The following is a 23,481-nucleotide window of genomic DNA, read 5'->3' on the forward strand; positions in this document are numbered from 1 at the left end:
TTCTCGTTGCCTCCCTAAGACCTCCATATTACACTCTACACGGGCGCACGCGCATTTTGCGTGCCGCGGCAGCTGCTGCTGCTAGCGATGAGGTCTCCTGCAGCTCGCCAAAGGCATCAGCGGGAACCTGCTGTTCCCCCAGCGCCCTCCTCCCTTCCGCCGTGCCGTATCCTGCAGCGCGTAAACGCTGAAAATGCCTCTGCGTCGCCGCATCTACAGCCTTCCGCCCCGTTGGCTCCTCTTAAAGATGGCCACAGGTCAGGTGGACACTTCCCATCACTGCAGCGACTGTGCGACTGTTGTGTCTCTCCGAAGAGACGACGGGGCCCCAGGCGATCACGCCATAACGTAGGCTTAACAGTAGTAGCAGCAACCCCGGAGCATGCATTGGAACACAGTGGCCGAAGGCTGTCTTTCAGCGCCAGGTCCAGCAGCTGCAACAGCACTGCAAAGACAAGCCGCCGTGAAAGCTCCGCAGTACAGAGGAGTGCAGAAACAGCAGCGGTTGCAGCAGAGTCCGCTGCATCGGCGCAGCGTCGTGGAGCTGTGGGCACGTGCTACAGCGGCGGGTATGAAGCGGAGGCACTTTTGTGTACTTGCGCCCGCGACAGGAGCGAAGCTGTTGCAGGCACTGCCTCTCTGTGTTCCACAGCAGCCAGACTAGGACCGCGAAATGCTGCGACAGCATATGCTGCAATTTCATCACGCCCGACAGTAACAGTCGCGACAGCTGTCTGCGCCGTAGAAAATAATTCTACAGCCCAGGTTCTGACCGGTCGAACACCGCGCTCCGAGGTCTTTCAACCCCAGCTGCCGGAGACGCAGTCTCAACAGCGTCAGCAGGGAGACCCTTGTCCAGGGTTATTTCCGCATACCAGGGGTGGCCAATGTAAAGGAGAAATCTATTACAAGGCAGCAACGGTAGCTTCAGCAGCAGCAGCTGGTGCTGCTGCTGCTGCTTGCAACTGTGGTCAACAGAAGGCAGCGAAGGCAGCTGCAATGCGGCTGCCTGGGTCTCCCTTGACTCTCTTGCCCATGCCGGGGACGGTGAAGGCAGCATTTGAAAAACCGTCGGCAGAAAAATCAAGGGCAGGACCAACCACGTCTGAACTTGCAGCCGATAAAGGAGCTTGCGGCTGCGAGCCTCTTAATGGAAGCTCGGCTGTAAAGGCCATGGGCCCTTCCGTAAACTGTTACGTGAAAACCACAGCAGCAGCAGCAAAGGCGTCTCACGAAGCTTACATGCGTGAAGAGCTGCTGCATCAGGCTGAAAGCCGTTACACTGCTGTGTTTGTCCCCGTGGACAGAAGGCTCATGGAGCAAGTGAATGATGAGTTTATTCGCTCTGATATCAGTAGATACCCCGTTAAGAACACACCTTGTGGTCAGTCCAAAGCTGCAAGGTTACGCCATGTTCTTCATACGAAATACTGTGATGTCTTTATGTACCATGGCGCAATTTAGGCTCCCTTTCGGTCAGGTTGCTTTTTTTGATTGTGTGAGCATGTTTACATATCGCCTACTTCATGTTGCTGTCTACTCTCGTATCTTCCGGTGTTCGTGCAAGCTTTCGTGAGTGTCTCGACTCTGAGTGCGCGTATGCGTTGTTGAGAGTCTCCCGTGCAGTTTAGTGGTTATTCGTTGGTAAGCTTGCAGTTACATCTACTGAGTGGGTGGCTTTACGCATGTTTGCTGGTGGGTGAAAACCTGTGGCGAAGTGCGCCTGCGTGTGCGCTGTGCTTTGTTTGCCTGGTTTGTGCTTCTCAAGGCATTGTGTTCTACTCACCTCGGTACTCTGATGACCGCTTCACTTATCGTCACGTTCTCCTTTCCGCAGGGGTCAAAAGTGCAGCAGAGGAAATCGCAAGTGCGACAAAGAGTGAGGAAACGAAGCCACGCAATATGGAGAGCCGATAGAAGCACATAGGGAGAGGCGGACGGACTGCGAGTGGCAAATATTTTAGAATTAACAGACGGAGGTAGATTAAGAGATAATCAGAGAGAAGCAGGCGCATGACACTATGCTCAAATTTACTTTAGAAGGAGAATGTAGTCGCAGGAGAACTTGAAATCACTGTAGGCCCGACGATGGCGGTGGGGATATCTGCATTTTAAACATAGACTTCTGGGCCGTAATTGAGCAGCAAGAATGCGTATCTAGCTCTACTTGCATAAATATTTCAGCTCTTCACGCATGCATGCCTCTAGAGTTCCATCTACATAGATCACCGTAGGTAGAAATTCTAGACTACTAATCTCTACAAACAAAGATTAAAATTTTAAGTAAAGTGAAAGATGCGCTAGCTAAAGAACACTGGGCATGTTGCTCATCGTTTTCATTCACTGTAGACGTCTCTTCGTTCGTCGTCGTTATGTGGCTTATTATTTTACCTGTTTTCCGTCGTTCACTAAACAGCTGTTTTCTTCACGATCCCTTGGTGCACTCTTTCATGCGTTTGTTGCTCCGAAGGTGCATTTTTGACAGAAGGCCAATTCATCTATCAACTGGGCATCCACCTATCGCCCGGATGGGAACACTTTATGATTTTCAAGGGTAATATGAAGGATTTGTAATCAAATGCACAAAGCAGAGTGTAATGTCATGTGTTCGATGTAAATACTTTTTCCAGAGGGTGTTAGGTGAACGGTTTTTCTCGGTTATCGTCAGCTGCCTGCAACAAGCTTACCAGTATGTTTGCCTTGTCCTTTTGTGGCAGTCATGTGCATCAAGCTTCACTGCTGGCATCTGCCCTGTTTCTGTCCTGCCCTTGACTATTATCCCTGATGTTTCTTGTTGACTTCCTCTGTTGCTGTCAAGCGCTGTGTCGTCTCTTCAGGGGAGATGCGCGAGCTTATTTTGAGGAGACCACAACAACAGGAGGATTCTACAAATCTTCAAAATCAGTTGCTTAGCGATGAGGTGTGTCAATTTTAACGCTCCTGCGGCTATCGAAGTCGCTGCTGCTGCAGTTTAGATTCTTTTGTTATTTGTGCAGATTAACTGTGACTGCTCATCTGCCCTTCAGGTTTCTGAAGAGAGTGATGACTCCGAACCAGACGAGTCCTCAACAGCAAAAGCTTCAGGGGCTCCATCACAGGCTCTTACTCATCAAGACTTGGGGAGACTGCTGCAGCAAATCGCAGAGATTGCAACGTCTCAGCAAGCGAGGCGGCAAAAGCATCTACTACAGCAGCAGCAGCTTGCAATTGCAAGGGCTGTTGAGAAAGCAAACAGGCTGCTACTGTTAATGGTGCAACTACAGCGAGCCCCAAAGCAAATCCCGCAAAGGACATTCGATAGGATGAAGTGTCTCTTGGCAGGTTGTTTTTTTGGTTCTTTGCCCCCTATTTCTGGAGAAAATCAGGAGCAATCAGCAGCAAGGAGGTGCGTGCTGCAAAGAGGAAGTATAGGGAGGCTGAGGAAGCTCCTAGTGCTGCTGCTGCAATGTGTTGCTGCGATCACGCAGCAGCAGCAGACCTCAGATGCAACTGAGATGCTTTTGCTACAGCACAAACTACTGATGCAGCACAAAATCCTCCAGCAACAAAAAGTCCTTCGATATGCCCTGAGAGGGCTGGAAAGGGAACAGCAAAATACCCCAGCCTCGTGCCTTCCAGAAAACCCAGAGGAGTTGGAAGAGAGGCAGCCGGACCAGCTGGAAGGCCAGCAAAAAGCACAGCAGCAACCTCAGCCTGACGGTAATCAGGAAGTCCGCAGGCTGGAAGCCCTTCCTTATAAAAAAAGCAGCTATCGGGGTACATCAGCTATGCGGCTTCGAAAGCGTCGAGGGCCGTCTTTGGGTGAGCTCGTTGACCCTTTTCGCTGGAGCACATTCATCACTGCTCAAGTGCCAGCAAATCATACTTTATTACTAGCCATTAATACGTTGCGATTAATATTTGTTCAGCATCTTCGCCTCCAGTTGCCACCCCGCAGATAGACACTCCCGAATACCAACAAAAACGGTGGCCTAGAGCAGCACCAGCGGCAGCTGACGTTGCTGCTTGTAATGATACTGCGGCTCCCCATGCTCCTGCTGCTTTGCCAAGTGGGATCTCAGCTGCACGGAAGGTTGCCAACCCGAGTACTACTGCCACAGCTGCCGAAGGCACCTACAGCCCTTCTTCACAGCGCAAACAGAAGAGGAGGCGGTACCCCTTGAGGCATTAGACGCAAATGCAAGGTAAACAGGGGAATTCCAGACTACAGGGCATTGCGGTACCACTGAATGCTCCAGAGGACATGTTTTATCTTGGAACACAGTTTAGTTCTGTCCTACAATTGTCTTTTCATGCAGTCCTTAGGGCTTTTTGCACCGTTGCTAGCCGTGCATCAGGCACTGCTAACCGTGCAGTTGGTGCTGCTACTATCTTGTAGTATCTCGGAGCCACTCAACGCTCTCACGAAGGTCCAATATACAGTCAGATGAAGAGCTACAGAAGGGGAGTCTCTTTTAATGGGGAGACTAGCGAAAGGCAATTTTTTCCGCTCCCCCTAGACAGGCTTCGCCTGGGCGGCAACTGAAACTTTCGCATCTCCCTTCTGCGGCGCCCGCCAGAAATTTATCACACTGTAAAGCGGAACACAGACGCAAGGCTTCGCAACACCGATAGCCTTCGTTACACGGCTCTCAAGGCGACATCGGAGTTGACTAGTGGAGCAATAGTAAGCAAATAGCGTGGTCTTGTCACCTGAAACAAGCAGGTGCTGCAGCAATAAGGCTCAGCAGCTCGCCTAGTGGTGCGCAGCCCGAGGTAGAACGCGCTGTCCTTCAGTCACGAGGAAGACACTCATCCAAATGTAGAGGCTGTGGCTATGGGTAACGTTGCTGAGAACTATCTTAATGAGTCTTGCAGTATTCGCGCGTCGTACCCGACACTAGTAGTTTAGCCTCAGGTCAGTGAAACATGGGGCTGCTTCATGTAGCTTCCTCAAGTGGATATGCGAACGGGGATGATGCTCGGGGCTCTACGTCCTGCCGCTATACGGAAGATGCCCGAACCTTTCAGACTGCGACTCGTGAAGGACGTAGAAACTTGCTTGCCTGCGAGGGATAGGAGGAGGGATAAGAAATGATGAAAGTGCGAGGTCCCATAGAGCTCAGGACACGCCACCCCTGGATTCACAACAACTGAATACAATGTCTAGAAAAGGCATCCCTTCCAGGTACCGCACCTAACGGATCATAAAACAGCTATTAAGATCGTAAAAGGGTCCAGGCAATAAACGAAGCTTGGAACGTCCCGGCGTGGTTCAGCATTCAGCCTTTCCACTGCGCTGCAAGGAATTTCACTTCGAAGCACCTGCTACTAAAGGTACAGTGGAACCCCAAAGGGGCACTGTCTGAGCGGCATAGCGCGTTGAGACAGCTTTCATGGAGAGAGCTTTCATCTGCAGCGAGGACACCTCTGGCCTTCTGGCCTCGGTCGTTCCTCCTGGTTTGTCTGTTTCCCCGCCGTCAGTGTTACTCTTCCAGTGCATTATGCAAATTATAATTGTCCCTTTGACCCTGTCACATTTTCATAGGTTTCCTTCACACGCGTATGAGGGCCGCGATCTATCGATAAATCGATACAGCCAAAAACAAAAAGAAAGCAAAATGATGTGAATGCGCGTACATTTAATACATTTAATTTTCTGGAGGCCACTTCTAGTTAAACAAAAAAAGCATCAGGGGATTCTGCCTGCCACACCGTTGTTGTAGAAACTCAGCGCAAATGGTTAAGTATATCACTTTCTGCCTGCATAAGCCATTCCTTCGGTTACACATAGATTGTGGGTCACAAAAAGTTATTCGCCGTTGTGGTACCCCAAAGACCTCATCAGCGTCAGCTGGGTACTAAATCCGTGCCCTACGCCCCCCTCGCCGTTGTGGTAGACAGAATTACACAGAGGAGATGCTCCCATAAAAGTTTGCGACGCTTTACAACTGCGCCACAATGACACCAGCCCTCCACACTGAGAAAAGCAACTTTATCGAAATGAAAGAAGCCAAGTCTTACTAGCTAGTGATTCAGCGAGTTAGCTGTGCTGTTTTCGTCGCTCATTCCTCCATAGACATGCGAATCCCGATACTCCAAGCAAAGACCACGATGCTAAACTAATGCAGCCGTATCTGCTTCATCAGACCGGAAAGCGCCCTTGGGCGCTCAGGGCATGACTTCAGAATTTCCCAGTGATAGCTCCGTCCTGGCTACTCTGCGAGCATGTGAGGCCCACTACGGGTAGGCTACGCGCCCCTTGCTGCTACTGTTATATCTATATTCCTCCTCGGTCCTTTTCCAAAAGCGCCGTCGTGCTGCGAGCTTCCAGACTCCTCTTTTCAAACGTAGGAGGGCTACAAACTCTCTTGCATGCAGATTTGGGCGAACCAGGCAAGTGTACATTTGAAGTCTCTGGGAGTACACGCAAAAGGCAAGAAAACTGGTCCCTCGTGATGACCATGTCTGTCCTCATATATTCCACTAAGCATACAGTTTAATTGTCCTCATATATTCCACTAAGCATACAGTTTAATTGCAGGTCAAGCTGCCTGATCGCCACCTAAATGAAACTACAAGGAGCTGCTGCGTCAACGAACGCTGGCGCAGTCTGGACCTCTGAAAGTGATGCCTCTCAAAATTAACTGCCACTGAGAGTTCCGGCTAAGTACTGGTGGCGCGCTGCACAGTGTCACCGAGCGGCGGCAGTAGTTATTGAAAAAGAACGGGGAGCTCATTGTTTCCGGGTTTCTTATACTGCTAGTGGGTTTGAGTGGAAGCGCAATGCAAATTCGGCGGCGGCGAAACAATCGTTGAAGACAGCGCCCTGTTGGCAGCTTGGAAGAAAGCCGCTTCCTTGGGGATACTGCCACAGACCTGTATTCGCCGTACAAACGAAGTACAGGCCAGCCAGAAAAAGACATTTTTTGTGTGTGTTTATTCAAGTTAAGATTTGCAGTGTGCGCTGTACTACAGGTACACGAAGGGAGGGTACACGTAGAACTCTTGTCTGGTGAGGGGCTTGACCGTCGGTTGGCGAGCAGCTGCGTGTGGGAAGTAACACTTACAAATTCAGTCAAAAAAGCGGCTATTCGCGAAACGCCACAGTCAAATTCAGAAGCACCGTACAAACATAGGGTGAAACTATCACTACCTGATGGCGAATGCATCACAACGTCACAACAACGGTGTTCCCACGTAGTTGTCGGTGGTGTCGACTCAAGGATCCCCTCCAATTCTTACCTTAGATCCAAAAAATTAATGAAAAGGAAAGAACGAAACATCAAATACGAGTGCATAAGGACAAGTGCTCACTGCAACTCAGTAGAAACAACCCAACTTGGGCCCCTCAACCACCCAAGCCAGCCACTTTTGGAGATGAGCATGACCGCTCATCTCCAAGAGTGGCTGGCTTGGGCGGTCAACAGCTTGTAGGTCCTGTAATTATTAAGTTATGAAGCTCGTTTTGTCCTTGAAGTAAGTACAGATGTGCGATTGGCCCTCTAGCCCATTCCCATGTGATCACATCTCTTAGGCCTCCCTTTCTGTTTCTGCAGTTCACATTGGGACAAAGAAGCGAACGCCAAAAAGTAAAGAACTTGGCTGTAATGAATATGCAGAAGTCGAGGTTTTGGGCCTAGGTGCTCTTGTCTATGGCTGGTGCCTATCATCCTTTACGTCGTAATGCCACCATGATGACTGTACTCCATATCTGGCTGCGGAGGAGACATGGGGAGCATTGGCTTCCCGTCTTTATCGGTCTGCTGCTACTCACTGCACTACCGTCCAGCGCACTTTCATTTGTTGAGGCATGCAGACATCTCAGTGCGCCCGCGTTTCTCGGTCATGGTGTTGGATTTCACCACCTTACTGGGGGCCAGGCCTCCACAATTGCCGTCAGCTCCATTCCCTCCTTCTTCGGGCGATTCAGGAGGGTGCAAGCAGCATGTGAACAGCAGCCTCAGAAAGAGCAGGAACGACGACCAAAGGTTGATCTCTATCGGCTACTTGGGGTTCCACACAACGCTCCTGCAGATGCAATTGCCTCTCGAGCAAAGCAATTGGAAGGACAGCTGAAGAGGCATGCAGCTACAACTACAGTAGATCCGCTTCTGTTGTCGCTTTTTAATGAAGTCGTTGCTACACTGAAGGCCCCCGGTTTGCGTAGTGCTTACGATGAAAACGGCATTCTCCCGGAGTCCCTCAGTGCCCTGCTCCAGCAGCTGCTGCCTGCCTTATCCTATCCGCACAACTCAAATAGCACGGAGCAAGGAGGAACAGCAAAAGAGTATATTGAAAATAGAGAACCAGTACGCAGAAGGAGAGGCCCCGCGGAGTTATTTTCCTCGTTACTGGGTCGGGATTTCTTCGGCAGGAGCAGCCCGTTTGCTGCTGCTGCTGCAGCGGGACGCCGGCAGACGGAGGGGCCACCGCAGGGCCTAGACGTTGAGGCTCACGTCACCCTCAGTTTTTTAGACGCGGCGTTAAATGGAGCTTGCTCTTTGCCTGTCATAGTACGTCGGCAAGAGGCATGCACAGCTTGTGCAGGACCAAACAACCGAAGAACGTCAACGTGTCCAGTCTGTGAAGGCCAAGGGATGCAAACGGAAGTGAGATGAGATGATATTGTTGTTTTTCGGACCTTGATGGCATCTGCCTCCAGCCAAATGTCTATTCTGTATTGCGTAGGCAATGGCGAGCCAGCACCTCTGAGTCTACGCTTCGTGTGTAGGGTCCACGATCAGGAGCTTAGCCTCCATAATATCTGCAACCAGTACAGTAGTGCTGCAGCTCATTAAATGTGAGCTGTTCATAAGCAGGTTTGAGAATGCCTTGACTGTGTGTTTGTTTCCATCTGAAGGGCAGCGGGTGTGGTGCGTCTATGCTTTTCTACGAACCGAGCAAATAAAGGGAAAAGTAGTTGTGACAATATATTTCTCTATAGTTATATGTGCGTATTTGCGTGCATACGTGCTGAAATGCGAGCTTGCGCGTTGAGAAAAGCACATCCACATGCTAAAGTGAAGCCAGGACTGTGCCATTGGCTAGCTGTGTCTAGTTTGTGTTTACGTGAGTTGTTGAGTATACACAGCGCGCGTGATGATATTGAAAAGGCGAAGGGAACTGTGACAGAATGCCGGCTCCACAAATTTCTTACTGCTGCCTTGCTGGTGCCAGAGCGATCAGCAAGCTTCTTATTGTTGCCTTTGCTGGTGCTAGAGTCCTGAGCCCCTCACCTGGATTTGTGCAACGTCCTTCTTTTTCCAGACGAGGCGCTCTTCTTTCGGTTTCGTGACGACATCCGTCACCTGCTCGGCGTGCAATGCGACGGGAATTTCTCAGGGCCCTGTGTGCAAGTCTTGTGAGGGAGAGGGGCTAATAAGCAAGGACGTTCATTTAAAGGTAATGGTGCAGGCTGCTGCTGATTATGGCAAAAATGGTGATAATTTGTATTGTTAGGGTTCTTGCGGCGTTCGGACTGCTCTAGTTACGAACAATGCTGCTGATGCTGCCGCCAATCCTGGCGTCGGCGTTGCCTCTGTGGGTTGTATTGCCGTTTTTTGTGGTTGTAATTCTGTTTTAGTTGCTCTCTCCGCTGTCAATTTTTGCAACTGATGTTAATGGCACCTGCCGAAGCTGCTGCTTGTTATGCGCGTCTCGCTGCTCCTAGCCATTTTGCAACTCCTACTTTGGGGGATTTTGGCGTTATTCTGGACTTGGCAGCGCTGCTACTGGTTGGCATTATTTTGCTTTTGCTGGTTGTGCCTTCGGTAGTGTGGATCTGTTGCTGCTGGTGTTTATATTTCCGTTGGTTCAGTCTATGCTTGATGTTTTGATTGCGATGCCCAAATTCCTCGCGAGTTTAGGAGCAGCGTGTGCTTTGATTCGTTCATTGCCAGTGCCATTATTTCCGTATCAGGAATCAGCCTGTGGCATATTTACAGGTCAACATTCCTGCTGGGGTCTTGGAGGGATCGTTATTGCGCGTTGAAGGCGAAGGAAGTGAAGGCAGAAATGGGGAAGCCCGAGGTGATCTGTAAGTTTGCCCAGGAACGAAAGCATACCAACGTGCCGTAGTGATCATTTATGTGCGCGCTGCAGATAGGTGCATCTACCAGATGGCGGCATATTGAATAAGTGCAACCTCTGTTGCTTCTAAAATGAGTGAAGATTTGTGTCAGCGCGACACAGTTGTAGGGTCGTGCGGGCACTAGCCCGGTCTGACGGCAATGCTCTTTCACAATGACTTGCGAGTTGCCGCGGTTGCGATTGCTCCATTAGGTATATATCGATAGGTGTTGAGAGCCACGATCGGTTGACTAGGGAAGGTGCAGATGTGTGCAGCGAGGAATCGATATCCCTAGAAGATGCAGTGTATGGATGCAACATCGTAAGCCTAACCGATTACTGATGCTATTCTTATTCCGTGTCTAGCTTTTCCCACAAGTGCAGCCTGTCCTTGGGTGCTGCCCCAGTTTTAATCGTAATTTTTGTATTTGCTACAATAGACCGTGCATACGGTGGACGGCGATGTGGAACTAAAGATACCAGCCCTTTCTCGCTCTGGCCGGAAGTTTCTCATTAAAGGAAGAGGTGCCAAAAAGATTGATGACCCTTCTGGGGCAAGAGGGGATCATGTTGTCACTTTGAGAGTAAGCCTGCTTGTAGTCAGACTGATTATAGGCACAGAACAATTGCACCTCGGAGAAGAAACATGAGGTTGTGCAAGCCTCCTTTTTTGTGGAGCCTTCTTCGGACTTCTTCCGCTTGTACCCGGCGTTGTGCCTTCTGTTGCCTAAAGCTTCGACTTTTACCGTAGCAGTCTTTTTGTGGCGTTTCGTTGCTGTCTCTATGTATGCCGTCTCGTGTATAACTTTTTCCTTAGCGCTAATTTACTTTTGCCGTGCCCTGTTCGCCGAGGTATGCGCACTACAGTGTTGTGCCTTTACCAGCAATATATTCGGAATTGTAATCGTCCAATGTTGTGCAGGTGGCTCTGCCAGAGACAGCAACGGCCAAAGATCGCGAGCTGCTAAGACGTCTACGAGAAGCAGAAGTTGTAGGAGAATAATAGCGAGGTCACGTGCAGCATCAAAAGTACAGCACGATTGGTGCAGAGGACAGGGGAACGATGGAGACAGGATACGCAGGCCTTCGTTATTAAATGTCGTGCAGCTTGGTGTACGGCTTCTCTGTAGCTTTTTAAGAATAGGCGAGTGCGCCTCATACAACGTATATATAGGAAACGCGGCGTATTAAGATCGTTTCTATCCTCCTATTGTTTTTGAGAGGCATACACTAATGCGACTAGGAGGATGGACGAACGTAACGTGCCATCCCAGTGGGACAAGGAAAGAAGTTTACATTCATTGCAGATTTCCTCATAAATGCAACGCACGAATCCTGGTACTTTCGCTAGCGTCGCAGCAACATTGGCAACCACAGCAACAAAGCAACGGCTGTATTGACAGGAACTTGAGAATTGATGAATTCACCTGAACCAGCAGCATCGGCACTGCAAAGCAGATATCAGGGGTCAACCATATCTCACAAGCTCTAATGTTTCACAAAGCGCTCGGGCCTCGGGAGCTCCCTACATTTGCCGTCAACTATGCTGCCTGCAGCCAGCAAGCAGATCCACTTACAACAGCTGAAAAGGAGAACTATTGAGGTGCGTTCGCCTGCAAAGCACTGTATCTAGTGTTGCAGGCAGCAACGGGTCTTGCCATTCGTGGACAAACGTGCTCAATATTTGAAATGAAGGAATTCGCTTAGTAATCGCGACGAATACAAGAGAGCTCGATGCAGCTGGATTTCTTAAAGCCTAGAGCCTATAACTCAGACTGCGCGAGCATGAGGCCGCGGCACGGTAGTCTTAGCTCTTCCTTGCGCGCTTACAATGGATGGGCTGCGGATGGCGGTTCGGAAGACAGCAACCATTCCTTAATGAGAACGCCAGTAGGGCAGTTTAATTTGGAGGTGTAAAAACGCATGGCGCTACCGCAACACAGGTACATTCTACTTGTGGTTCCTTGTAAGCTACGAAGAACTTGAAAAGAGAGCGTGATGAAATGCGTGGCACTGATACGGAAATAAGCCATGCATACATGCCTTGCTCCGTGAGCAATTTTAGGTGCCGTTCATTGTCTGTTGCGTTTGGACAGGAGTTTGTACCGCATCTAGTATGCCAGTGAGACCGTCTCGAAACTGGGAAATAGACATTGCCACCTGGTGACGCCGTTAAAGCTACTGCCAGTACTAGCGGAAAAAGGTTACGGACTTCTTTGTGCTCCTATGGGCTCTTATGTTCCGCATTTTTGCTGGATTAGAAAGGCTTTGACCAGATACCAGACGCGACAATGCACTGAACAGGCACATAAACTGTTGAGCCCTGTCATATGAGTGCAAGATGCTGTTTAAGAAGAAATATAGTGCAAGGAGTTCGGACTTTTCTGGAGCCACCACCCCTCAACGGAGTCAGGCAGATGCGAAGACACGGATTCTGATGCAGCCAGCTGAACAGAACCAGCTGCAGACGCTTTCGCGTTTGTTCTTGCCTTGTCGCTTCGTCAAGAAGAGCGGAAACGGACAGGCGCCACAACGGACACAAACAAATGAACATTTGGCACATACTTAGGCACGCAGCGCTGTAGCTTATCAACAAATCCATGTTAACAGGCGAGATTAAAAGAGAATTCCCACAACTGCATCATGCAGACGAACCACAGGCATGCACTCTTGGTGCTGTGGACACCGTAAGTGTAAACTTAAGAGTCGCTAGAGATAAGCCCAGATAGGCCCTGCCCACACTGAAGTTCCGGACACCTTCAAATCTGCACAGGCCGTTCCAGCGAGGCGACCCTCTAGCACTTGGCTGGCAGCATCAATCACCTTGTCGTCAAATCCTCTCGCCAAACGCGAAGTGTAAACGACAGCCAGCTATGGAAGGCATAATGGGCACAATCTTTGCTGCAGAGAATTGCTTCGTCGATTGAATCTCCGGTGCAGCCCACAAGCGAACGAGGTGGAGTTGTGGTGACCTGTCTGAGCTGGAATGAAAAGGCAAATTTCACGGGGAGGTGGCCAAGCAGCCGCCTGCGCTAGCATAGCTTATCATGGCCGCCTCCTAACATTATCAGCCAAACATAATAGAAAGTACCCTACAGAGCGACTACAGGCCGCGATGTACTTTCCGCCAGTCGCGCCGCAAGAGATTCGAGCGTACATGCAAGCACGTCAACACCCTGACAAACATCAAGGAAGGCATCAGAAAAGGGAAGTCAGTAAGACCATCTGTTCCACTTGTAAGCACGGGATGTAAGCACACACAGCTTGCCAGGCAGTGGTGCCTGACGCCACTGCTTTTACTCCCGCTCACCTTTTCGACTTGCCGAATTCCCAGTCGTTCGTTTGGTAGGTGGGCATTGTCGCTGGCCTGCCCAAATGGCAACTGACAAACTGCAACTTCATCTGAGCCCTGGCATTGGCCCAGGGGCCCAGGAAGCCTCCGAAAGGCGTCGGCAAGAAACGGAATTGCTGGCATGGAGCCCCCTTCTCGTACGTAGAGTGGCTCAACACCCCAAACCTGTTAAAACAAAAATGATCGTGGCGTTTAAGCCATGAGTTCCTCGTGATTGCTGATAAACAGGATACACGGTGGCTGCGGAAAGATACGGCGCAGCCGCAGCCAGTGCGACACTCATATGTGCTCAGCTAACCGTTGCCTTGTTGCTCACCTCTTTGATCGCTGCATGTGCTGCCCCGTATAATGCACGCGTTCTGGGCGCATTCAAATCTGCCCGCCAGGAACGTCCTTGGCGGAGGCACTGAACTGCCAGTTTGCTCGCCGAAGATGCTTTTTTGAATGACTCTTGAAGGTAGTCACGAATTAGAGTGAATATTTCCTTAGGCCCCTGAGATGGCAAAGAATGAAGTTTTTTAGCTGTCATCCTTCGTAAAAACACTATTTGGGGAACATTCACTGAATGCGGTCCCAACTGTGACAGCGGGAGTGTTAAAAGTACCTGCTGGGGCACAAGACGCAAACTGATTTCTGCGCAAACAGTTGAAGGGATGACGCGCATAGCTCCTCCAGCATGGGGGCATTTCCCCTTTAAAGACGCATCTATGCCCAGCAAAGACATTGACGGTTCCAGCCAACTGAAAAATAACAACGAGCGTCTTATACCCAATGATACAACAAGGTTTTGGTCGACGCATAATGCTAGGATACATCTGCCACATGCGGGTCCCTACAACAGCACGTAGCGGCTCAGCCCTCTCTCACAACAATTAGCGCGAGCAAGATGAGTCGCAGTCTCAGATTGGCTTCAGTGATCAGGTGTCACCTTTTCCGAAGAAGCTCGTTGGGGTCGCTAGTTCCGCCGGCAGATGCACGCTGTACCCACCCAGTCTTCACGGAATCGGCCGCAGCCTTGACGCGCTGTAACTGAAAGAGCAGCAGTGCAAAGTGACACTGCTCGGTTCAATCCATTTAGCCACTGCAGTTCCTTTGATAACCAGCAGGCTCTTGACTTTCACCCTTTCCTGTAAAATTTGGCGAGCGTACAACTACAAATGCGTGCTTTCTCGCTGCTTACCTCTGCGTAATCGGGGGGCTGAACAGCGTCATAGAAACGGGGGATTTTCACGCGTCCAGTTGAAGGGTCATACATCTGGCTCAATAATTGCACCAAGCTCTGTATCAGCATACAATGCAGTATCTCTTTTTTTGTGGGAACAAGCAAATCCAAGTAAATAAAAGCACGTGGACACAGAACACTTGTGTGGGGCCCTGGCACTGGCGCCAAAACATACCTGCATTGGCTCCTCCACGGCACCCCCATGCACTCCTGAGTGATAGCCGCTGTCTTCGGCGCCACCAGTGGCCTCAACTCGAATGTCCAGCACCCCACGCATGCCGTAGCTACCATGAAAATATCAGCACATACAGCCCGTTCTACATATGTGAAGCTGTCCATGCCTATACATCCAGTCAGCAGATGACATGTGTGAACTCCGCTTACACAAGGCATGGAGTTACGTCATCAGCCCAATAGCTGTTGTTGCAGATGAGGAATCGCGCTCCGTGAAGCCAGCTTGCCTTTTGCGCCACAGCATCAGCCAAGCCTGAGTGCACCCGATGCCACAAGAAAACATGCTTATAGGACTACGAGAAAGCGCTGTAACAAGTGAGCTAGAAGCTTTCAAGCAAGTGGCCCATGGCTTGCCAGCCATGGGCCACTTGCTTGAAAGCTTTGCCGCACGCCTTTCCATGCCGCAATTTCCAAAGCATGCAGCAGATCAAAATCGATGCGTCCAGTAGCTAACAGCAGCTATTCTAACGTAGAGTCTTTAGCAGCTGCCTGTGAAGAAGCACGTAGTCTTCCAATTGCCGAGGTAGGGATGACTTACCAACGCTACCATTCTCCTCATCTCCCTCGCATATCCACACGAAGTTGAAGGGAATTGCAGGGTCGCTCTTAACTGGCGCAGGATTCTGCGTAGCTGAAGCTTCGCCGGAATCCAGGTGCTGAGAACACCGTTCGTATAATGCCTGACTTGCCTTGTATTTCCTCCTCCATTCAGATATAAAGTGCTTCACGGCCAGCAAGGAGCAGATAATGGGACCCTTATTGTCTGTAACTCCTCTTCCGTATATATACCCATCTTTGCAATGGATCTTCCACGGATTCGTGTGCCATCCTGTGCCGTGCCACCCCGGAGAGTTGCTTCGAGCTCCCTGATGCTTTGTCATCTGAGTAACCGAATTAGAGCTACTCCGGGCTCCTTGTTGGTTGGACGGCGGAACAGCTGTCCGCGTGCGTGTCCTTGGAGAAGCAGAAACAGTCACAGGCGAGGCTGAGCCTTCCGACACATCCGAAGAAGCCGGAACAGAAGAAGGAGAGGTACCGCCTGCTGATACAACGTCATAGTGAGAATAGAATACGATTGTGGGGTGGTGCGGATTTGTTCCAAGACGGCCAAATACTACAGGATGCGGCTGTCCCTCCCACTGGTCGCCGTGAAACTCTGACAAGACCGCTGACCGCTGAGGCCACACAATATCCACCGTTGCTCCAAGCGCTTGCTCAAGAAGCTGTGCTACAAATTTGGCGGCGCCTATACAACCAGTAACGTGTCGGGGACATCGTGAGGCGGAAACGGATTTGTATGCGACAAATTGAGCAAGCAAAGGTAAAAAGTCTCTTCGGCGGGGCTCTAGCCCTGTCTTCATCGTCAAGGATGGCAAGGATGGCATCGACGCTCCAGGAGTAATGACCATGCCACTAAGCCGGTTGGCACATAATAGACGCTGCGCGTTCATCGGAATGGCTCTCGTTCCCTCTCGCGACCCATCAGCAGCCCCGTTTTCTGCATTTGCAGGACTTAAGGCGTTCTGGAGGGCTTCGCCCGCTGTGTCTTTCTTGTCCGCGCTACCCTCAGTAGGGCCGTTAGTCTCGGTCACAGCGAAATCACATGCTGAGGACCCTTCACAGCTCGTTGGTTTTACGTGGTCCTCTCCTACAGATCCCTCATCGCCTAAATCTCTCTCGTTGATATTCCAGACGCCTAACTTTCCGTCGCCACGGCCTGCCCATAATTGTAGGCCGCCTGGCCCTTTGCCGCAACTAGCAAATGCGGCCCCTAAAGACCTTTCGGAGCTCCCACTAATGTGCTCAGAGAAAAAAGAGGCATCTGACACTAGCAAAAGACCCGTGAAAGACACGCCTCTTTCTTGGCCTTCATGAGAGCATGGCCCAAAGGCGTGGTGCGCTGCAGTGCACGAAAAGTGCCCGCTTTCTGCAAATGATGGGGACGGGTTCAGACTGAGTTGGAAGGCCACAACCATCAAGTCGAGCTGCCAGACAAATAGCTCACCGTTTGCAGACCCGCTGATTAGGATATTGCGCGATGCGTCAGCAGCGAGGGCCAACACCTCGGAAGTGTGGGCATTTAAAGTCTGTATGCAAACGAACTGCTCCAGAGCCCAGACGCGGATACTGCTATCTCGGCTGCCACTAAACAAAAGACCCTGAAGTGAGTGACCAACCTCGTCAGAATCTCTAGTGCACTCAGCTTGAGGACTTGTTATGTGGAGACGCTCTCCAGAGTTGCGCAGCTCACGACAGAGCGACTCTACGGGAGCTTCAGTGTACGCCACACATAGGACCCCGCCATGGTGTCCAGAGAGTTCACCGACTAAGCTTCCATTCTCTCCCCACAAGAGCAGCCGACCATCGCCTCCACCGCTGCAGATGACTCCTTTGCCACAGCTAGTGAGACATTCCACGAAACCATTGTGTCCACTTTCATCCAGCCAGGGACCCACTAAGGACTGATGAGAGTGCTGACGCTGAACGCCGGATTGTTCAAAGGGCAAAAAGCGCATCTCTATCTTTAGTCCCCCATCCTTTCTGGACGGCTGTGCCACAATCTTGAGACTTGAAGTGCTAGTCACGACCCTGTACGTGCCTGGAGAAGCGGAGGCGGCAGCTCCTTCAGGTAGGGGAACCTCAAGTTCATGGGGAGCTTCGAAACAGTATACTGTGCCGGTAGGAGGATAGAGGCAGCCAGGTCTCCTGGAGCGGCAGCATTTCGTGGACCAGAAAGTCGTCGCTGCATGCGATGCATGCAGCGTTACACAGCGAAGACTCCGGGCAAAGCCAGAAAGGAGACGTCCAAATGCCTCATACTTTGCCAGACCCGAAGAAAGACAAGGTGAACACGATGCACTTCCGCCTTGTTGAATTGGTGATCGGCCAGCTTGTTGCCTGCTGCCAGCGCACTTTTGACCTCCGGTGAAGAGAGAGCCTAGGGACTCCCTTTCTTGTTCACCTGAAAACTGAACCTTCACTTGGCCAGATGCGAGAGTTTTCAGCTCAAAATCTCGAGACACACGGAGGGAAAGAGACTGCTGCTGAGCTGGCTGGAAGGACACAGCGTTCGCCAGGACAGACACCATAACTTGCGTGTGGCGAAAGTAGCGCAGTAAGTCACTGAGAAACACTGCACCTATCTTGGCAGACTGAAACCCAATGAAAAGGAGTATGTTGCATCCTCTGTCCTCAATGAATGGACTTGGTTGAACTTTATGCAGATCTGCTGTACAATGCAAGGCAGCAACTGGGGAAGACGGCGTATATTCGTTAGAGACTCCTCCACTCGAATCTAGCCGCATCGCTGCACGTATGCCTTGCATGCAAGCATCACATGCACTCACAGTGCAGATGCGTCTGGACGGATCATGCCGGCTTCCTGTCGTATGGGCACCATGGCCCGAGCAGTCACTCACTAACAAGGAAAGAACGTCTCCTTGATGAGGAAGGAATGTGAGACGCACGGCAAGCAAATCGTCAGCGGCGATTGATATTCTAGGTCCGTCGAGAAGAACCTGTATGCCGCTAAGTAAGCGGGGCTCACGACCTCCGAAAACAAGGGGAGAAAGATCCCAGACAGCCAAAGAGGTATCGCTGCCCCCGGTCACCAAGAATATTTCTGGAACGACAGAGCCACAATCTTTGCATGCAATGTTCTGGCTCGCGCTCAGAGAACCGTTCCTCAGAGTATTTGCATGGACAGCCATAGCCAGTACACCACCTTCATGAGCTTGAAAAGAGATAGGTGCGACAGACGCGCTCGTAGCGTCGTAAACAACAACTTCGCCACTCTGCATACCCGCAAAAACGAACGTCTTTGCCACTACAGGGAGACATGGTGATGCCGACGCCGCAGAAGATAGATCCCTCTCAGTCTCTTCATTACTATTTGTTACATATATCATGATTGTTTCGAGACATAAGATGGCACAAGAGCCTGCAATCAGTTCGTAGCACTGCTGGCTAGCTCCAAGTGTCTCTGAATTAAGGTCTGCATGGTATAGATTCGTCGACGGAATGCCCGACGACATTGTGGATGAGCCACACGTGCTATGAGATTGGCCGTCTTCTACTGCAGCGACAGCCTGCCTCTGCACTTGGGCTGCTTGAATTTGCTTCTCCAACCTTTCCAGCTTAATTTTCAAAGCTTGCCAGGCCTTGTCCCTTTCTTCCTTATCGCATGGCTCAATTCCTGCCGCTACTTCACGCACAATATTTTCCATAGATCGTAGCATCATCACCGCTAACTCGTCAGACACTCCAGGAGTCCCCATAGAACCACCAGAAGAAGCTATTTCTAGCAACGATTCGAAATCCCCTTCAATCCTATTTGCCAAAGACTCCGCTAGACCCTTGCGCAGAGTGATCTGCTTGTCGAAAGGGGGCAAGCTCGTCTCCTGGGTTGATCCTAGAAAAACAGAACTGCGGCGCCGCCGAAGCGGTGAAGGCAGGTACCCAACACTCGCAATCGGATAAAGTAACAGATCTATTGCAGGCGTTATCAGAATCATTGTGTTGCGTGGAACTGGCATCCAATCTTCCGGGTTAGAAGTCAAAGGCTCGCTTGTCACTATACATATGTCGGTCCTGAAGAGCAAAAACCCCACATGCCAATTTCCTAGGGCAAAAACCATCTAACACTGACTCTACCTGCCAACCGTCAGTTCCGCTTGTGAAGTTGGGGAAGAAAGGGATAATTGCTTAGAACAGTGGGAGTGCTGCAACTGTTAACGCTCCAAAGGCGAAAAGTGGGATATCTGAGCAGCCAAATGCTCTGGAGCGCCCTTCGCAAAGCCACCTTTTGTCTCTGTGGGTCATGCGAAACTCGCCGCAAGTTTCTTCTTGTTGTTGCCACGCCGTTCCAGTAGCAAAATAGAGGCTCGCTGGCATCGCCGGGCTAGTTTCCCCAGTCATGTCCGGTACAGTGGATGACTTTCCTGACTCTGCAGCCATAGAAATTATTACAGCAAGCACACTTATTGTTGAACTGCTTACTGCAGTAAGCGCATCTTAGCTGTGCTTCCCAGCATACCGTGTTGCCAGTCGAAAAACGCTCATGCCATTACCGCGTTGAACAAGCATTGCTCGAATACCGACCATGATGTATCCCACAGCCCCCTGCCGACGTATCGACTCAAGACTGCGAGCTCGTAGCCAATCTTAGGCACTGTGTCACTCTGCGTTGACCAACAGGTGGACTGCCTCACCGTAGGCTACTTCTTGAGCATTTGTGACAAATCTTGTGGCAACAATGCTTTCACCATCCGATACGACAATATTTATTAGTGTGATTTCTTCGATCTTTTCCTTGTCAAGCAGCCAGCAGATCGTAGCAATCATCTGCTCCACAGCTTCTTTCATCGCAGAATGTGTTGAACGTTCTGTGGGGCTGTTCGGAAGTAGGGCTAAAAAAACCGCGAACAGGCAGGCGCTGTCGATACAACTATTAGTTATCGCAAAGGAAAACATCGGATCGGGTAGAAGGCTTAGCAAATCGCTGCAAAGGTAGAAATTCGACACAATTTGTGCGTTTTTCAACCAATGCAGAGGGCGCAACAGCCACCTAGAAGTCCACAGCTCTGCATCGTGAACGCTGAAACTCTATTCACACTAGACCCGTCAACTCTTCAGAGAACTCTGGACGTTTCTTGGCGAAACTGCGAGTGGAATGTTTATCTGACCAAGCTCAAAGAGATACCTTACCGGCGAATTTTGTTAAAGCCGCCGACGCTCCCATTATGCATGAACATGAAACGGCCACAACGAAAAGGGTGGCAGCACAGTTCTGTGCTGACGCTGCCATTAGCCACTGCCCAAGGTGGAAGCCCACCGGCACAACCTGTGCATTGTGACCAGCCTAGAGTGCTGCTCGCTGCTCTCACATGGGCGAAGAACAAACGACTTGAGATCTGCGAAAATAAGAGCCCAGAAAGGCACTGTTCAGAAATTATTCGCTAAAGGCAGCGCTACGATGGCTGCAGGCGAAGTGGATGCGTGAGCTCTATGCGCCTTGCACCTGAGGCTGAAACTGGCTTTATACGAGGAGCAAAACATCTCGTTGAGAGTCGAGTAACCGGTGCATATATCTACATGTGCGTGGTTGAAGTAAAGGTTGACAATTTTATCGTTAACTGCATCGTAAAAGCACCCTAACCCAGCACCCACACCTTTTCAGCGAGATTGTATAGATTACGGTCTGCCCATGCCGGCTTTAGGGACGTAAACACGCAGGCCCCTCCATCGTCTTCGAACGAAGAATCGTTGGTGACGGCGGCCTCACTATCAGGCACTGTTTTCCCATTCGTACTGTTTCGATTACTGTTACATGCCCGCAAAAGGCTCAAGCTTGTGCCAGGTATGGTGCTGTTGGAGCCCTTAGTGATATACCAGCCCACCCCGAATCCATCCCCATTTAACGAGGCTTTCTGGTAAGCGTTCCGAATATCATCTTGCGGTAGCCGCTCCTGTTGAAGACGCAGAATCGTAACCAGACAGTTTCTTCATTTGGGATGAAGCAGGAAAAGATGAGGCTGCCAGAGCTTGACGGATTCGGTGTCACGGGATCTTCACAAAGTAATATTGACGTATGCCAATCCATCAGCGTTCGTATTTTGCAGGCGACTGGGTTCGCCCCACTTGACACACCTGACAATTAAAAGACTGCTGAATGATACTGCGTCGTGGCCTCGTGAGAATATCTGCGAGGAGAATCGGCTCTCCACGGGTAATTATGGCTGTGAGGCGGCACATTGGCACGTTGTGCTGCGAAGCCTGGGTCCGGTGGCCGGGCAAGTGAACAACTGCCACGGCGTTAGTCCATGGCTTCTCCGCTAAGAAGAAGGCTCATAAAAAAAAGAGAAGACCCTGATTCAATGCGACACTGAACTGGGATCCCGTGACTCAGCGCTACTAGATGTTACACAAACATGGTGCTCAAGGGCCCCCTGGGCAGATTATTGCGGTTCATGAGCTGCTCGAGGGTCCTGGCACTAGAAATGCAGTTGTCGTAAAGATAAGCCCCATATTTACACAATATGACGTCGAATTTCAATCTAATCACATCAAGGCCGTTTGTGTCTCGTGGGCCGTGTAACGGGGCCGTTGGCGCATTTTCCTTAACCTCCCGGTCTGCCCCAATAAACAACCAAATCTAGCAAATCAGGGACATCAGAGCTTAGGCGAGAAAAAAAATGAATTATTAATTTAATAGCGAGACATTAACTTGGCCGGCGCCGCTGCGTTTGGTGCCAACGGTACTCAAAGTGATGACGTTGGAAGTGGAGCACAGCGAAGCTGCGGCAGCTTACAGACTTCCACTGTATGTGTTGAATCTCTCCAAAAACTTTAAAATTTGGGACTAGTAGAGCAATACCAATGAAGGGGCAGTGGCGGACGGTGTAGTGACGTGCTGCGCGCACTATATCCAGCGGGTGAGGCGTGTACTGCATATGGAGAGGATTTAAATGTTTCATTTGAGCATGGGTAATGGGCCAATTCAGCAATAGTCAAAAAGCTTTCAAATATATTCAAAAGGTACCGAGAAGATAATTGACGAGGGCTGAGAATTACGTCCTTCAAACACCTCCGAAACTGAGCTCAAAGGCCAGAAGACAACGGGCGTGTCACCCAATCCAACGCATGCCTGTAATCCTCTGCAGCTGCATTAGAGCTTAAGCCAGCAAGGGCCTCAACGTGCAGCATCATGATTTGCGCTTGGTTGTGCTGGGAAAGATCCCCCTCGGCTCTCCCACTTTTCAACGGCTGTCCTTGGCATTTCTTTTTGTCTTAAAGTGATCCTCTAATGCTCTCCGCAGAAGCTGCCGCCTCTCCAGCAGAATTGCAGAAACAAAAAAGACAAAGCCTTCCATCTACTTGGTGTGCTTCTCACGTACGCTCCAGCTAACACTTCCTTAGCACTTTCTAACTAGCCGCAGAGCCCAAATCAATTAAAATCTCTGCCGGCGCCACCTGAATCAGGAAGCTGGAACTTCGTTGTTTAGGATTCCAAGAAATTGATGCCTCTACCATGGCAAGTAACAGCTTCGCGACAGCTCCAACTTGTGCAGAAGAATTCGTGCCTCTTCCTGTGCAGGCATTCTGTGAAGAAGTGCGTAGCATTTGTGTGTGAGTGGCTTTTCGCGTACTTCGGCAGTAATGAAAGGTAAAAGGCGGTCTGGTGCATTACCGAGTTGCAAATCTGAACAGAAATGTGTTCTCTCACGCGGGCCAAGAGAGCTGCGCAAGTTGTCTGCGCTGTTTCTTGGTGACCTTCGCATGAAATAAATTCCAGCTGCTTGTTATACAAGCAGCTGGAATGATATGATACAAAGCCGTAGTCGTTTAGTTGTAAAACAACGCTAAGACAACAAACGGAAACTACCGTTCGGCCACAAGAGTCCCTGCAGCCTTGCGCAGAGCCCAGTCAAAGCGGCTTGCCCTTTTGCTCCTCAGCACCGATTAACAGGTTAAGTTACCTCATCAGACGAACGCTTGCACAGCGGGTACTTCATTTCCTAAAGCGCAGATCCGTAAAGAAGTGGTTAGGAAAACGCAGTATCTTTCTGGACATTACCATTGTTCGGTGTCGAAAAGGTGGCAGAGTCATCGTCTGTCTCGGAGA

General features: G+C 50.4%; 4 protein-coding genes across 4 annotated transcripts; 2 read left to right on the plus strand and 2 right to left on the minus strand.

Moving 5' to 3' along the window:
• Positions 1–87: 87 nt before the first annotated feature.
• ENH_00026260 (cyclin-dependent kinase, putative) lies at positions 88–4,171 on the plus strand (the record flags this gene model as incomplete). Its single annotated transcript, XM_013579754.1, has 5 exons — positions 88–1,384; positions 1,769–1,879; positions 2,838–2,920; positions 3,027–3,801; positions 3,909–4,171. The coding sequence occupies 5 exons, from the start codon at positions 88–90 to the stop codon at positions 4,169–4,171; spliced, it is 2,529 nt and encodes an 842-aa protein (XP_013435208.1).
• Positions 4,172–7,634: 3,463 nt separating this feature from the next.
• ENH_00026270 (DnaJ domain-containing protein, putative) lies at positions 7,635–11,053 on the plus strand (the record flags this gene model as incomplete). The annotated part of the gene is made up of 6 exons (XM_013579755.1): positions 7,635–8,591; positions 9,250–9,384; positions 9,927–10,018; positions 10,264–10,372; positions 10,491–10,634; positions 10,973–11,053. The coding sequence occupies 6 exons, from the start codon at positions 7,635–7,637 to the stop codon at positions 11,051–11,053; spliced, it is 1,518 nt and encodes a 505-aa protein (XP_013435209.1).
• Positions 11,054–13,142: 2,089 nt separating this feature from the next.
• ENH_00026280 (Cytosolic non-specific dipeptidase, related) lies at positions 13,143–14,901 on the minus strand (the record flags this gene model as incomplete). Its single annotated transcript, XM_013579756.1, has 7 exons — positions 13,143–13,226; positions 13,361–13,567; positions 13,719–13,895; positions 14,007–14,142; positions 14,331–14,431; positions 14,583–14,681; positions 14,800–14,901. The coding sequence occupies 7 exons, from the start codon at positions 14,899–14,901 to the stop codon at positions 13,143–13,145; spliced, it is 906 nt and encodes a 301-aa protein (XP_013435210.1).
• Positions 14,902–15,004: 103 nt separating this feature from the next.
• Positions 15,005–20,222, minus strand: ENH_00026290 (WD domain-containing protein, putative; the record flags this gene model as incomplete). Its single annotated transcript, XM_013579757.1, has 4 exons — positions 15,005–15,111; positions 15,397–19,448; positions 19,660–19,804; positions 20,069–20,222. 4 exons carry the CDS (start codon positions 20,220–20,222, stop codon positions 15,005–15,007), a joined length of 4,458 nt encoding a protein of 1,485 aa, XP_013435211.1.
• Between the last annotated feature and the right edge of the window lie 3,259 nt (positions 20,223–23,481).

Source organism: Eimeria necatrix, genomic scaffold (genome assembly GCF_000499385.1).
Source record: "Eimeria necatrix Houghton genomic scaffold, Enh_scaff19, whole genome shotgun sequence".
NCBI classification, from domain to species: Eukaryota; Apicomplexa; class Conoidasida; order Eucoccidiorida; family Eimeriidae; genus Eimeria; species Eimeria necatrix.